Source organism: Diaporthe amygdali (genome assembly GCF_026229845.1).
Source record: "Diaporthe amygdali strain CAA958 chromosome Unknown NODE_5_length_1802954_cov_64_987939, whole genome shotgun sequence".
NCBI lineage: Eukaryota > Fungi > Ascomycota > Sordariomycetes > Diaporthales > Diaporthaceae > Diaporthe > Diaporthe amygdali.
Window position 1 is genome coordinate 138,725 of NW_026517025.1, and position 14,538 is coordinate 153,262.

Genomic DNA, 14,538 nt, shown 5'->3' on the forward strand with positions numbered 1-14,538 from the left:
GAAGCTGAGGCCATCTTGCAGGGTCAAACGGCGGCTAGCAGTGCCGGAGATGATAGTGACCAGGCCCGGGCGAGGTGATGCGGAAGGGTAGAGAACGCTCGGGGAAGGCGGTACAGTTGAGGGGTGTCGGTGGTATTGTTCAGGAGACCTGACTATGATGTGTTGATCTTGGAAACTATAGAGGATGCAATTTGATAGGAGCAATGTGGTTCCATTTGCAGTAAGCCCAAGGATAGCCCTTGTCGCCCTCGATATCTGAAGAGTGGGCCATGCGAAAAAGTCCAAGCCTTCACGATCCTTTTGACGCCTTGGAAATAGTGAAGCTTTCTTGGAGCGTAGCAACCACTCCTCATTGCCGTATTGGCATGCATGTGCATGATTAGTGTCGCCACCCTGCGGCTGGCCGAGCGAGAAGGACAGTTGACGACGGCGAGATATGGCGACCGAACTGGAATTTAGGTACAATTGCTGCCGGTAACTGTTGATCATTACATTTGGAACGTGGTGAGATTCCTATCTTAATACACAGTACGATGTATCCAGCGAGCCAAGCCTCTTATTACAGTCCATGATAGGTTGGATGAGTTTCTGCAGACGGCCGTGGGGCGGGGGCCCATGCATACTGGTGACGGGAAGATTCACAGCATTCGCGGGACATCTCACCAATAGGCTCCCCTGGGTGTTCCATCTAATGTGATCCTTTCCGAATTGCTTTCCGAAAGTAGAAGGCTTTACTGGGCGAATAATCTCCATGTTTGTTCCGCAGGGGGGAGGGGGAGGGGGAGGGGGAGGGGGAGGGGGAGGCAAAGGGTGGTGGTGTTGGTGACCCCTGGGCCACAATGACGATGAACTGTCTGAGATAAAGTGCCATGGAGTGGCGAGGAAACGACAAACAGCCCTCCCAGGGGGGTCATCTGGCTGGGGTTCGTGGATTTACCAGGCGCGGGTGACTTGATGCTCTCCGGTGATTTTCTTCCCGGCTTGTATCTTCCGACTCGGCGAGCGAGGTGTGGCCTGCTTCTCCGACTCCACAGCGAGTTCCGTCGAGGACGGTCCAGACCGTACAGTAAAAATCGTCCATCTGGCGCAGATCTTGGGACATGTGGTTCCCGCGAAGCTTGAAAACTCAAGACTGGCTCATACTCCAGTGCTCGCTAGGCTTCCATTGACACCTTCCAAAAGCTGCAATGATCTGTCTGGGACGAACTGTGACCTAATCTCGCAGAGTTATCGGATGGCCGGATGGTTGCTGTCGCGACAAAGTCCGTGATAGTACATGGCAATACTGTACGCGGAACTGTAGAGCCGCAAGGAGAGGTCGGGTATAAGCTTAATTGTACATCAAGCTGTGCAGGGCCACTAGGTCAGATAAGGATGCCAGGGCCGGAGCTAGAGTCCACCTTAATTGCTGCTGACATGTCCCCCACACAGCTACATTCTCGCTGATACAACTGCACCGGCGACCATGCCCGCCCAACCAATCTCGGTCACGGCACTGCATGATGTCCCAAGCTCTCGGCGCCAAGCCGCCGTTAGGAGCCGCCGTCCTACATAGGCCTGGGCGCGTAGCATCCAACCAAAGAGAGGAGCACTCGCCCCTGCTAAAAGGCCCTCTCCTGAGTTCTGGTTTTGCTTGGCAGTGCCACTTAAGCCTTATCTTCATGTGAGCCTGCTTCAGCCATATTGTCGAGTGGCCAATTATCATCACCATCACCGGCACCACCGGCACTCGGTCTTCGGTCTCGTTTCCCAACTGAATGCACAGGTCCCCACGGCCATAACAAACTCCGGAGTCTATGCAGACGCGACTTCCATGCAGTACTGTAATATACTGTACTGTGTGTAGCTGCGCTGGGTGCGGGGTCAGGATGGGACGAACAGACTGTCGTGTGTCTCCTGATGTGGAATATCAGATGGCCCTCGTCGCTCATCCAGCGTCGATAGGAATTGGGAATGGGATGATCGACAATCCAATTCAGAGAAGTCGTACAAACCAAAACACTTCTGGAAGGTAACAGTAGTCGTAAAAGGACCAAGCCAGAGTGGACATCGTCATGAGAGCATCACCCGAGTGTCTGGCAAGGAAGAACGTTCAACCATACTGGCCGAGCCACTGTGTTGACATCTGGATATACGGCCTGCTGCACCTAGTTCTCGCAATCTGCAGGAGCAGGTGTGTCTGCCGTACCAAGCCTTGAAATCGGCCGGGTTCTGACAAGCGAGGACGATGGCATACTATGCCAAGATCAGGCATGGAGCGGGGGTGGCATGGCGCGTTTATCCCTGGGCAGAGTTCTCGAATGGTCGACGCATTGCCTACGCCCCTTCGCATCCGTCCACAAACAGCTGGTTTGATGATGGGTGCCTCAGATAAGGGAGTCTTACCTAAGAAATATCACAACACGCGGAAATTGAGGTCTTCGGTTTTACAACAGCCAGCTCGACTACGAGACAATTTTGAATAACAAACTGCGGGCATTTCTACGTGAATTACTCCACAACAAGGGGCGCGTAAAGCACACCTGTAATTTCTTCCAAAAGGAACGTTCGAAAGCGATCTCGTCTCGTTCATTATAGTGTTGAATTAGGGGAACAGCCTCGGTAACCACTCCATACAAGATTCATACTGTGACGTCAGTCCTCAGCACCACCACCAATGCCTGCGAGGACGCAATTCGCCCTCCACACAATCTTCACTGGTCTTTTCGTCTTCGGCGTTCTCACATTCATCTACCACAACCTCGACCAAGTCCCAGCCTCGTTCAAGATGGCCAGCCAAGACAATGACATCCTCTCGCAACTGCATATATCTCTCAGCCAGGCATCAAAGTCGCCACCGGCAATATCAATCAAGGTGACCAACAACTCTCCCAAGCCCGTCACCATCCTCACATGGGACTCGCCGCTGGACCAACTCGCCTTGTCGCTAGGCACGGTATACATCACGCCCTCGGATGCGTCTGAGCCGCTGGAAATCAGCCGCATCATGGTACAGCGCAAGACGCCTCCCAGCGACGAGTCGCTTGTGAGCCTGGCCCCGGGCGAGAGCCGGGAGAATCAGGTAGAGCTCAGGGAGCTGCTGGTGCCGGCCGAGAAACTCAAGGGGAAGAAGTCCACGGTCCAGGTCAAGGGGCGGTGGATGGGGGTCTGGCCGAAGTCGAGGGACGAGTTGAACGAGGAGGCTATCGAGAAGGGGGCGCATGGAGGTGGCGCTGTGGCTGGCACATACTCGTCGGAAAGCGTCGAGATCGAGGTCGACTGAGCGACCATCTTTCTAGACCAATAGCTCGCTAGTCGCTGAAAAGTCTCTGTTGTTGGTTCATATTGCTCCTCCTGGGTATGCAAATGCGTGCTTCTCTGTCTATGGGCACAAGCCCTCGTCGAACACTTCACGCGGGTAGCTGTGCATCATCGCTGACCTCCCGCTTCCCGCCTTTTGCTTTGTCGTTGTCCACCATTGACGAGATCTGATCCATCATAGGCGGCTTGCCCAACGTCGCAGGATCAGGCTCCGGGATCCCGCACTGTACCTCTACGCTGCGCCAGTGGCCCCCGACCGCCCTGTTCTCGACCATGAACGCAGCCGTGTTCAAGTAGGTCCGGCAGTTCGTCTCTCCGAACACTTTCGCCGCACATCCGTCGGCTTTGTTCGCCCAGAAGTTGGCACACCCAGAGAACTGCTCTCCGGGGAAGTTGTAGCACTGCGCCGGACCTGGGACGCCCATCCCAGCAGGCTTGGGGAGGTTGATGACGGCAAGGACGTGCCCTCGACAGGCCTTGGGGCCCTCAGAGCCACTGTAGAACACCGCCTTGATGGGTATGGGTGGCTCCGGGGGATCCTGTTGCTGGGGAGCCGGGCTCTGGAGTGTCGCCTGGCCATTGTTGTCTCCGGCTACGACGTCCGCTCCGGGGACATCCAAGGTCACGTTGCCGTTATTACCACCTCCTTGTACTTCGACTGCGTCGCCTTCTTGTGTCAGCAGTTCGTTGTCGCCTTCGATCTGGGTTTGGTCGGGTCCTTCTTCCAGCAGAATTCCTTTGTCGGTTTCCACTATCTTCGGCTGTTGGGTTGGTTGTTCTATTGCCTGCTTGAGAGATGCCCCTGACGGTCGTCCTATATGCCATAGTCCCGGCCTCGATGCGAGTTGCGCCGCGATATATAGGATGGCGACGCAGAAAAAGAGCGCGACGAGGCCCACGAGAAGAGCATTACGACGCGCCCAGTCCTTCAGCCGCGCTGCTCGAGTAGGCGGGTGCAGGAGCTTCTCCAATTCGAAGTAGTCGGGCTCCAGCTCGAAAGTGTCCGGGTCCGGTAGTCGTGAGTACTGCGTCGACTCCATTGCCACGGTGCCACAGTTTGTTCCACTGCATCTCTTGGAGGCAGATTAGATTGTCTTGACGACAGATTGATTGAGATGCTTGGTTGTGATGGAAATAGCTCGTCTGCTACGCGGCGAGGACCCGCCAAGCGCCAAGCTGTTTCAATGCTCTCCTCGAAACGGCCGCCAGGGCCAGAACGGACGTCGCATTGACAATCCGGCCCCACTCGGCGCCGCCCCCGATTCCGTGGTCCAGTGCTCCCCGATTGACCCTTGGCATGGCTTCGCAATGCCATAATACAATGTTGAAAGGTCGAGAAAATGTATGGCGTGAACATTGTCGACAAAATTTCTGATCGCGCCGGTGTGAAGAGTTTCCAGAGCTCCGATGTCACACCGAAACTCAAAATGTTAGGGGGACAGACCCTAGCAGAGAGGAACCAGGAACAGGATCTTGTCGGCTTTTCTCTTCGTAAAGGGTAGCAATACTACAAAGCGTCTACCTAGGCAGTTTTTAATCTGGAGGAAATTTAAGGCGGAAGTCGAGATCCGAACGTTTCTTTCTCAACTCGATGATATCACTGGGCTTTCAGAAATAGTATGATGCACTCAGACTATCATACGTGCGAGCTACGTGTATGATGGCCAGGAATGCTCACATGAATTGTACGTCGAGATGTCAGGCTTACAGTTCTGTAGGAGAGTTTGAGTGCATAGAGTCCGAAGATTCAGGTCACACATGTTGACGGTACTCGGTCCTGGAGAAAAGTAGAAGACTCATCCTCGTCTTAAGCGCCTTCGCATCTTTGCCCGGGTGGGCATGCCAGAAATTCATCCATTAGTAGGGCTCACAAGCCCAAAGTGCCTCTTAATAGAGTCAAATATTGCAGACATTTGTTCCAAAAGGAGATTTACGCGGTATGAGCAATTTTGGCGTGATGCGGGCGTGCAGGGCGGAAGAAATCAATGTATTGCGGACAGACAACAGCTGAAACCTGTTCGTCTCCCTCGCCTTTCTGTAGCCTTTTTCAGATATATCATACGCTCGTGAGCAGAATCATTACTGCTTTGTCGTAATTTGGGCATTCGCGAACCAATTTCCAGCTTGACATGACTTCTACGTCCAGATTATCGTTTCTTCGCATGCAAAGTATGGCTAAGAGGTCTGGTAGTTTCCCGAATTACGTTGAGGTCAGGAATCAAAGAGCGATAGGCGTGGAGATCCATTCGAGCAGATAGGAGCCTTAAAATTGATATATACCGGCACAATCAACCAATGTGTGAGGGAGAAAAGTCTCGAAGCATAATCATTCGCCTTGACTGTTATATCAAGCAACAACTGTCGCAGCCTCAGTAGCAACTTTGCCATCAGACCAGACGACTTCCTCCGCATGAACAACCTCTGCTTCCTTCTTCTCTGCCTCGCGGCCAGCTCTACCGACGCAGACATACTGTCGGAACTTTCTGGCGGGAAGGCGCGCCTCGAACTATACGATGGCCACGGCTTAGTCAAAGGGTTTTCATGGTTGCTTTTAGCTAGGAAGACACGCCGAGACTCACCATCTCATCGATCTCCTCGAGGGAGCGATCCTTGACTTCCGGCAGGAAGAAGAAGACCCAGGCACTGTTTTTGGTCAGTAACACACCGAAGCACGTTCGGACAGATACGGGAAGACCCACGCTGCAAGCCAGCAAGACGGCGTCCAGATGTAGCCATACTTAGGGCCCCAGTTAAGAGACTCGGGGTTGATGAAGTACGGCGCAGTGAAGGTCGCTAGCCAGGCGGCGAAGAAACCGACAGCTGTTGCGAGGCCAAATGTGTAAGACCGAAGTCGCTGAGACGGGAGCTCACCGCCCGATATCCAGGCATACGTGGCCACCATTCCCTACTGGTTGTCAGCAATGTAAACCCAGAGAGCATAATGGCACTCACGTTGTAGCCAAATATGTATATGATTGCAAGGCCGACTATGCCTTTTCCAGTCGACTGAGTGCCAGGCTTGATGGTGTAGATGATAGCTGTGAGAAGCTGAGAAAGTCCGCAAATAAACAAGCCGATAGTAAGGAAGACACGTCGACGGCCAATATGAGTGACGACGGCACTGTTGAGTATGATAGCGAAAACACCGACAGCAGTGAGAATACACGAGTTCTCGAAGCTGTTGCCGATATTTGCCATCTCGAAGAAATATGTGCCATAAGCTGAGGAACGTCAGAGACCGGGTTTTAGATGTTATTGGGGACGTCCGGGAAGGTTGTTTCAAAAAAAGAAAATCGGGTGGTGACAGACCTATCATGTACATCGCACCAGAGGCGCCTTGAAGCGTGATGGCGCAGACTGCTAGTATAGTTCTCCTGCGATCCACCGGATGTGTCCACATATCTTTTATGGCGGCATTTTTCTTTGTGTTGACCTCGCTGTCAAGGGCTTCTTGCATATCTTTGAGCTCCTCCTCTGCCTCCGCCTGGTCGTATGGCCGATGCCAGAGCAGCGACTTGAGGGCTTTGTCTCTGTGACCGTGTTCGAGGAGCCACCTGGGAGACTCAGGGATTATGAGCAGGCCCACAGACATAATGAGGGGGACGATATAAATCAGCCCCAGCGGAATCAGATATGATTCCCTGCCCATGATCTTCGCTGTGAAGTTGTCGACTATGGTGCCGATTAGGGACCCTACTGAGGTCCAAACTTGGAACGACGATATCATTAGACCACGGTAGCGTGCGGGGACCGATTCCTGTCGGACGTCGCTGTCAGTGCCGTTTCATATTGGAAACACGACGCAGGCCTCAGAAGGTTACCTGGATATATAGTTGCGAGAATGTCATGAATAGGCCATTGGCCAACCCAAGGAGCAGACGGCCGATATATATCGCATTGATATTCGTTGTGGTCATCATGATGACATTGGACACACAGCAGAGGAGACTGGCGGCCCATATACTTGGCTTGCGGCCCATGAATGAGGCAATGGGACCTGCGGTTGATGAACTTAAGAAGGCGCCGAGGGTCATTAGGGAGGAGATGAGTTGTTGACGCTCTGTTGAGAGGTTCCAGCCCAGCGGGGTCTCTGGTGCTTCATGCCCGAAAATCTATTGAAGGTCAGGAATGCGATGAGATATCTAAAGGAGGTTGTAATCAGCCGTACCTTCAGAAAGCCAATCATGGCCTGAAGTCCACCGATGAGGCCAAAGTCCAATCCTTAATATTCAAATTAGTACGCTTCCTTCGAATAGGAACCGCCTGATATTTGCGAGAAGGACACACCATATTGGAAGGGGCACATAGACACGAGGGTGCAAGCTGCGAGGCATTTCCAGTGAGCCTTTATCGTATAGGTCTTTCTTGGAGGATCCGAATTGGGACTCTGAGATCGGTCGCTGGCATTTGTGACTTTCGTCTCCATAGCTTGGTCGGGCTTCATGACGAATACGATGAATTTCGGCGTCGAGGCGCCGATGCTGTATGGACGATAGAAGTAGAATCTAGAAACAAGATCGAAGAAAGTCGAAAATCGACCCCTACATGTCTCGTTGTCAGCTTTGGAGAGGAGTCAGCCTTTCATATGTACAATCTTAAAGCGCTCGAGCCTGTCACGGGTACCCAGCAAATACGACCACCATCTTTCTGAATGCTAGATAGATCTACGTATCACTCATCCAATATGGGAGATTCGACGCCATTGTGCATTTTGCCGATTCATCCCAGCCGCTGACAACGAATGGCGTCTCGGAGACGCGCTGGGCGAAATGTCACACTGCAGACCACGCTTATTCAGGTTCCGACGAACTGTTTGGCCAAATGGGATAACTGCCGGCCTGCGAAGTTTCTATGGCGCTCCACTATTTCAAGCCAAAGTCCGGGGTAACTCCCCTCTTTGATCAGTCCTGTGCCTTAGACCCATCTGGAATCCGGGGTAGCTTCGAGGGGAAAGCAAGGGATGCCCCTGCCCCTGACAAGTTTGTCGCTCGAATTCCCAATATGCTGGGGCCGCGTTGCGTATAACCCCATATGTTCGATGTTAGGAAATGGGCTAGACTGTAACAGTCTGGTCTCGTGTTCGGCGGGGTGTCAACATCTCCTGAATAGCGTGGGATTTGTTGAAGCTGACTGATGTCTGGACGGCCGGTACTTCTGCAGCCCGATGACAGCAAATCTAGTGTCTATCCGCTACCAGGATCAAGTTTGCCGGGTGGACAAGTGACAGGGACGATCTGGATGTGCGGGGAGAAGACGCGGCGGGCATAGGGGACAGCCCCTGCACGCTTGGGCGGGTGTCACAACCATCATAGTCGCATCTGGGAGGTTGGCGCAATTATTCCAATAGATGACCCGCGGGATATCTACCACCCTGCATTGGCCCAAGTGACCCACACGAGTTATGGATCAAGGCAGCCGGAGCTGAGGGGCCGTCTCACAGCAACATTGAAGCCGCGTGCACAAGATAACCATGCCTCGGAAGACATCTTTGACATGACTAACCTCTGCCGATCTGCCGGCGGGTAATGTGGAGATGCGTCTATAGTAACCTCGTTTCAGGATTGTTCACGTTCATCTGGGAAGTATCTGTAGCAATTTACATTTTCCTCGGCTTCCAACTCACACGTCGCAAACACTACCTCTTGGCTTGGCCACAACACGGTTTGACGACAGGACGCAGCCAGCGCTGTTTACAGTAATTGAACGGCACTACAGTCAACGCAACACTGCTTACACTTCACATCACGCATCGAGCAGTCATGGCCACCACCAAGCCTAAGACCGGCATCAAAGTCGTCGTCGTGGGAGCAGGCTTCGGCGGCCTCACCGCAGCCATAGAATGCCATCGGCAAGGTCACGATGTCGAGGTCTACGAGTCCTTTCCAGAGCTCAAGGTCCTCGGCGACATCATTTCGTTTGGGTCCAATGGCGGCCGCATTTTTTATCGTTGGGGCAAATACCCGGGCGAGATTTCGGATCGCCTGCGGAAGCTGAGCATTGACCTGACCGAGTATGGCTTCCGAATCCACAAATATGACACGGGAGAGGTTATGTTTCACCAAAAGACACCCCCTCCAAACAAGGAGGCACCGGTGTTCAACGGCCATCGCGGTGAGCTTCACCAGGTGATATTCGACTATGCGAGGGATGAGCTTGGGATCCCGATCCACCTGGATGAGAATGTGGCTGAGTATTTTGAGACTGATGACAAGGCCGGAATCGTTTTGAAAGGTGGCGAGCGGATCGTTGCCGACGTAGTGGTTGGGGCGGATGGTGTTCGGTCCAAAGCCAGAGAGCTTGTGCTTGGTTACGAGGACAAGCCTAAGAGCAGCGGCTACGCAGTCTGGAGAGCATGGTACGAACAGACTCTATGAAGCTTCCATATCACATCACGACTCGCAGTACTAACGTTGCCTTTAGGTTTCCCAACATGGACATGATCAAGGATCCTCGCACCAAGGAATTCTGCGAGAATGGAGACACTTTCAACGGCTGGATTGGACCAGATGTGCACTTCCTCTTCTCAACCATAAAAAATGGCTCGGACTGCTGCTGGGTACTCACCCACAAAGACGAGCACGACATTGATGAGTCGTGGTCATTCCCTGGTAAGCTTGAGGATGTGTACGAGGTCCTCGACGGGTGGGATCCCATATGCAAAGCCATCGTGGAAAAGACTCCCAGCCTTGTTGATTGGAAGCTCGTTTATCGTGACCCATTGCCTACCTGGGTGAGCAACAAGCGCAGGATCCTGCTCCTGGGAGACTCGGCACACCCATTCCTTCCGACTAGCGCACAAGGCGCTACGCAGGCAATGGAAGACGGGACAACGCTTGGAATTTGTCTGCGAAGAGCGGGCAAGGACAATGTACAGGCAGCGTTGAAGACTCACGAGGAAATCAGGTACGTCATCCGCCTCAGGAGCGAAAACAAACCTGCCGCTGACGCTATACGCAGATATGAACGTGTCAAAGCTGTGCAAAAGACTGGGGAGACCACTCGAGATATGTGGCACAAGACTGATTGGAATAAGGTCCGGGAAGATCCCAAGAGCATCGCGATGCCTCGAGATGATTGGATCCATTTCCATGATGCGGAGACCCATGCAGAGACAGTCTTCGACGAGGTCTTTAAGAGACATTCTGGTCCATCCGGGGACAGGGCAGAGACTAACGGTGCATTTGTTGAACATGTTGAGACGATTCAGCCGGTTGTCACAACTTAGATTCATGTCATTCTTTTGATTAGTTTCTTTTCAGTCTCATCACTTTACACAGACCTAAACAGAGGAATAGAACAGTCATCAAATCACTAAGCCCAACTTTTGTTTCCAAGCTTGCATAGACGACAACACCACTCATCGCGAATACCAATTCTTCACATACATTACGCAAGATGGGAATGTATTCATGAACGCACAGCCTAGAGCGCCTTGATCTACGTATGTATACTCTGCTCTTTGTAACTCTATCACAGCCGTGACCCGAGCTCGATCAGGACCGTCTTGACCTCTAGGAAATTGTCCAAGCTATAGTTCCCTCCCTCGCGTCCTTGGCCACTGGACTTGTATCCACCGAAGGGCATATCGCGAGCATTGCTGGGACTCGTGCAATTGACTCCCACGTATCCGCTCTCAAGTGCCTTGGCGACTCTCATGGCGCGATCTATATCCTTGGTATACACCGCTGCGTAGAGGCCGAACTCAGTGTCGTTTGCGACTTTGATGGCTTCCTCTTCGGTCTCAAACGTGCTGATATTGACCACCGGCCCGAATATTTCTTCCTTCATGAACTTTGAGTCTTCTGGTGTGTCTAAGAACACAGTGGGCTCGATGAAGTATCCGCCTAGACTGTCTAGCTTGCCGTTCCCACCCATTGCAAGTGAACCACCGGCACTCTTGCCCTCTTCGATATACTTCATGACATTAGAGTACTGGACACCGTCCGCCTGTGGTCCATGGTCCGTTTCTTTCTTGGTTGGGTCCCCGGCGGTGATGTGCGCAAATTTCTTTTGGAAAGCCTCAATGAATTTGGGAGCAACACTCTTCTGCACGTAAACGCGACTGTTGGCCATGCAGACCTGCCCACTGTTGGTCTGGATGGAATGGCTGGTGTCCACGACTGCCTTGTTTAGATCGGCATCTTCAAAGATCAACGCAGGTGACTTGCCCCCGAGCTCCAGGATGACCTTCTTCAGGTTGGACTTCGCGGCTGCCTCCTGGATAAGCCTACCCGTGCGGGCGGAGCCAGTGAAACTCAGAGCACGAACGTCCATGTGAGAGGAGAGCACCGACCCAGATGGGTTTCCGTGCCCGGAAATGACATTGAACACACCGGGTGGGAAGCCTGCCTCCTTGATGAGCTCGGCCACCTTTGCGGCGGCGAGTGGAGCCTTCTCGCTTGTCTTAAGAACCACAGTGTTGCCAGCAATCAATGCGGGTGCCGATTTCGAGGCGAAGAAAAGCAATGGCACGTTCCAGGGGATTATCACAGCCACAACGCCATAAGGTTGGCGGAAGGTCACGCTGATGTGGCCTGGCGTGTTGAGGCTGCTTTCGCCTTTGATTTGCGGCCAGGCTGCTGCGTAGTGTTCGTACTTGCTGGCTGCGGCGTGAGCATCGAAGAAACCTGTCACGGGCTTACCCATGGACTGGGCTTCAAGGATTGCCAACTCCTCATTATGGCTCTGAATCAGGGACGCGAGTTTCTTAAGGTAGCTGCCGCGCTTTGCAGGATCCGTCTCAGACCATGAAGGAAAAGCCGCTTTTGCGGATGCGACAGCGGCATTTGCGTCGTCCGCAGTCGCCTCAGGGACTGAAAATTCATTAGCGGTGTTTTCTGGTGTTCTCGATTTGAGGCTGTCTTACCATCTGCAAGCTTCCCAGTTGTTGCTGGGTTGTACAGCGTGAAGGTCTTCTTGTCCGATGCCTCTACCAGCTGGTCCATTATTAAATTAGTCGCTACTAGTGCCGAAATATGTCAGCCAACTTTCGTGACTTACCTCGCCATTGATGAGCATCCGTGGGTGGAATTGGGTTGTCCCGTTGGTCTTCTGCCCGTTGGTGGCCATGGTCATCGGTTTTCAAAGAGTTGATTACTTTGTACAATCTATCCTGGAGATCTGGTTGGTCTGGGTCAGCTTTCGATAAACTTCTGCATCTGAGATGCTTCGAAAGCCAAAAACGACAAACAGTAGTGTCCTCGAAGTGACAAACAGGGCAACAAATAGATTCTTTCTAGAGTTGGGTCGCGCTGTTGGGTATCGCCGATGTATATCACCGATGTCGTCAATCACATATATAATCCAGTGATTTTCCAAGACTGAAGTATCCACTAGGCCGGTACCTGATGCACCACGATGGCGGGGTCAATGTCACGGATCACCCCCGCCTGTCCGCATGATCCACCACTACACAAGGAGCTACCCGGGTGTATCAGGGCCCGGGGTGGTGAATATGTAGCCGGCAGATACTTCTTGCAAGCTTGGAATGCCCAGGATGCCCAGCCCTGGCTCCTCTTTCCGAAAATGCGCGGGGCATAATTCTTCCTCAGGGTCTACTACATTCATGGATTGGTTCAATATTAGCACCATGCAGGTGACATTTGCCAACAACCACCCATGGTTTACATTGCAGACGGGTTGGTTGTCAGAGGAAGTTGCCGAGGAGTACATTGAACCAGGCATATAGCATCGAGATTCTGTTGCGGCCCTCCAGTTTCTGAATGTTTATTTCAAGTTAGACTACGATCACTGGGCGAGGAATGAAAATTGTCTTCGGCCAAATTCGTGTCACTACAGTTTATTTCCACGTCAATTTATAAATGTTTGTCTAAGGCGATCTCAACGAAGTGATTCACCTTTGAAGCAGATCTCCAACCCCCCACCACCCTAAAACCCCGAGACATAGGACTAAACATCGCACTGTCTAGGGATGCCTCCAAAAGGGACCATTGCCATCGAGGAAGCCGTCCTTGACCCTGAAGGGATCTCATGGATGGCTGAGACGGCTTCCCTTTTCGCTCCTGGCCAGAACTCTTCCCAACTCAAACACCATTCACTAACGCAGAAGCTCATGGACATCCATGACCAGCGCCTGAAGGAGATGGATGCCGAAGGTGTTGAGTACATGCTATTGTCCCTGACCTCCCCGGGCGCCCAGGGCGAAAAAGATCCCGTCAAGGCCGCCAACATCGCCAGAAATGCCAATGACTGGCTTGCCGCTGAGGTCAACAAGAACCCAACCCGATTTGGCGCATTTGCCTCTCTTTCAATGCATGATCCAGCGGAGGCGGCAGCAGAGCTCACAAGGGCAGTGAAAGAATTGGGGATGTTCGGGGCGATGGTGAATGACTTTCAGACATTTGGCGAGGACGGTGCCGGGAAGAAATACTATGACGCACCAGAATATCACATCTTCTGGGAGATAGTCGAGAAGCTAGGCGTTCCAGTCTATCTACATCCTCGGTACCCCATTTCTCAGGACCTCGAGGGAGCTCAGGCAAAATGGGGCCCGAGGAAGCATCTTCTCGGGGCCGCTGTATCTTTTCACTTGGATCTGAGCTTCCATGTTTATGCGCTTTGCTCAAGCGGTATCTTCGACAAATTCCCGAAAGTGCAGATCGTTGCCGGGCACCTGGGCGAGGGGTCAGTCTGATCAAGATGCAGCCGAGGCTGTGGCTCTACACGAAGCTGACTTAACGCGCTGGTAGTATACCGTTCAATTTGTGGCGTGCGGATCACTGGTACAACAAGCCAGTCAAGAAAGCCACTAGGCCGTCGAAAGAAGACTACAGCTACTATTTCAAGCACAACGTCTCTATCACGACTTCAGGAGACTTTTCCACGTCAGGTCTGAAATTCTGCATTGAGCAGATAGGAGTCGAAAGGTGCATGTTCTCAATTGGTGAGTTTCCGAGTTACAAAAATAATACGCGAGTCGTTGTTCAGAGACACCAATCTGATGAACTCAAAGACTACCCTTACGACTCCATCAAGGAAGCCCAGGACTGGTGGAAAGGAGTCGATCTTGCGGCCGATGAGAAAGAGGCAGTGGCGAGGAGAAATGCAATCAGAATCTTTAAATTGCCGCTCGAAGATTAATTCTAAAAGGACTCAGGGTTAAATATATAGACCCGAATGTACTTTGTCAACTTCCTCAGCTGTGACGGGCGGGATGAGATGCGCCAAATGGCCCTGCAATCTCCGTTTAATCAAGTGTGACGGGACGATGAAGAAATT

General features: G+C 52.4%; 6 protein-coding genes across 6 annotated transcripts; 3 read left to right on the forward strand and 3 right to left on the reverse strand.

Annotated features, from left to right (window-relative positions):
* Window positions 1–2,656: 2,656 nt before the first annotated feature.
* J7T55_015184 (uncharacterized protein) lies at window positions 2,657–3,262 on the forward strand (the record flags this gene model as incomplete). Its single annotated transcript, XM_053139396.1, has 1 exon — window positions 2,657–3,262. One exon carries the CDS (start codon window positions 2,657–2,659, stop codon window positions 3,260–3,262), a length of 606 nt encoding a protein of 201 aa, XP_052996914.1.
* A 127-nt stretch (window positions 3,263–3,389) lies between these two features.
* On the reverse strand, window positions 3,390–4,340 carry J7T55_015185 (uncharacterized protein; the record flags this gene model as incomplete). The annotated part of the gene is made up of 1 exon (XM_053139397.1): window positions 3,390–4,340. The coding sequence occupies one exon, from the start codon at window positions 4,338–4,340 to the stop codon at window positions 3,390–3,392; it is 951 nt and encodes a 316-aa protein (XP_052996915.1).
* A 1,307-nt stretch (window positions 4,341–5,647) lies between these two features.
* On the reverse strand, window positions 5,648–7,744 carry J7T55_015186 (sugar transporter 4; the record flags this gene model as incomplete). The annotated part of the gene is made up of 8 exons (XM_053139398.1): window positions 5,648–5,806; window positions 5,880–5,943; window positions 6,000–6,205; window positions 6,253–6,521; window positions 6,610–7,057; window positions 7,122–7,412; window positions 7,469–7,521; window positions 7,588–7,744. 8 exons carry the CDS (start codon window positions 7,742–7,744, stop codon window positions 5,648–5,650), a joined length of 1,647 nt encoding a protein of 548 aa, XP_052996916.1.
* Window positions 7,745–9,059: 1,315 nt separating this feature from the next.
* Window positions 9,060–10,525, forward strand: J7T55_015187 (fad nadbinding domain-containing protein; the record flags this gene model as incomplete). Its single annotated transcript, XM_053139399.1, has 3 exons — window positions 9,060–9,655; window positions 9,721–10,203; window positions 10,258–10,525. 3 exons carry the CDS (start codon window positions 9,060–9,062, stop codon window positions 10,523–10,525), a joined length of 1,347 nt encoding a protein of 448 aa, XP_052996917.1.
* A 245-nt stretch (window positions 10,526–10,770) lies between these two features.
* On the reverse strand, window positions 10,771–12,369 carry J7T55_015188 (ldehyde dehydrogenase; the record flags this gene model as incomplete). Its single annotated transcript, XM_053139400.1, has 3 exons — window positions 10,771–12,113; window positions 12,167–12,236; window positions 12,301–12,369. 3 exons carry the CDS (start codon window positions 12,367–12,369, stop codon window positions 10,771–10,773), a joined length of 1,482 nt encoding a protein of 493 aa, XP_052996918.1.
* An 862-nt stretch (window positions 12,370–13,231) lies between these two features.
* On the forward strand, window positions 13,232–14,400 carry J7T55_015189 (uncharacterized protein; the record flags this gene model as incomplete). Its single annotated transcript, XM_053139402.1, has 3 exons — window positions 13,232–13,944; window positions 14,010–14,203; window positions 14,273–14,400. 3 exons carry the CDS (start codon window positions 13,232–13,234, stop codon window positions 14,398–14,400), a joined length of 1,035 nt encoding a protein of 344 aa, XP_052996919.1.
* Window positions 14,401–14,538: the final 138 nt, after the last annotated feature.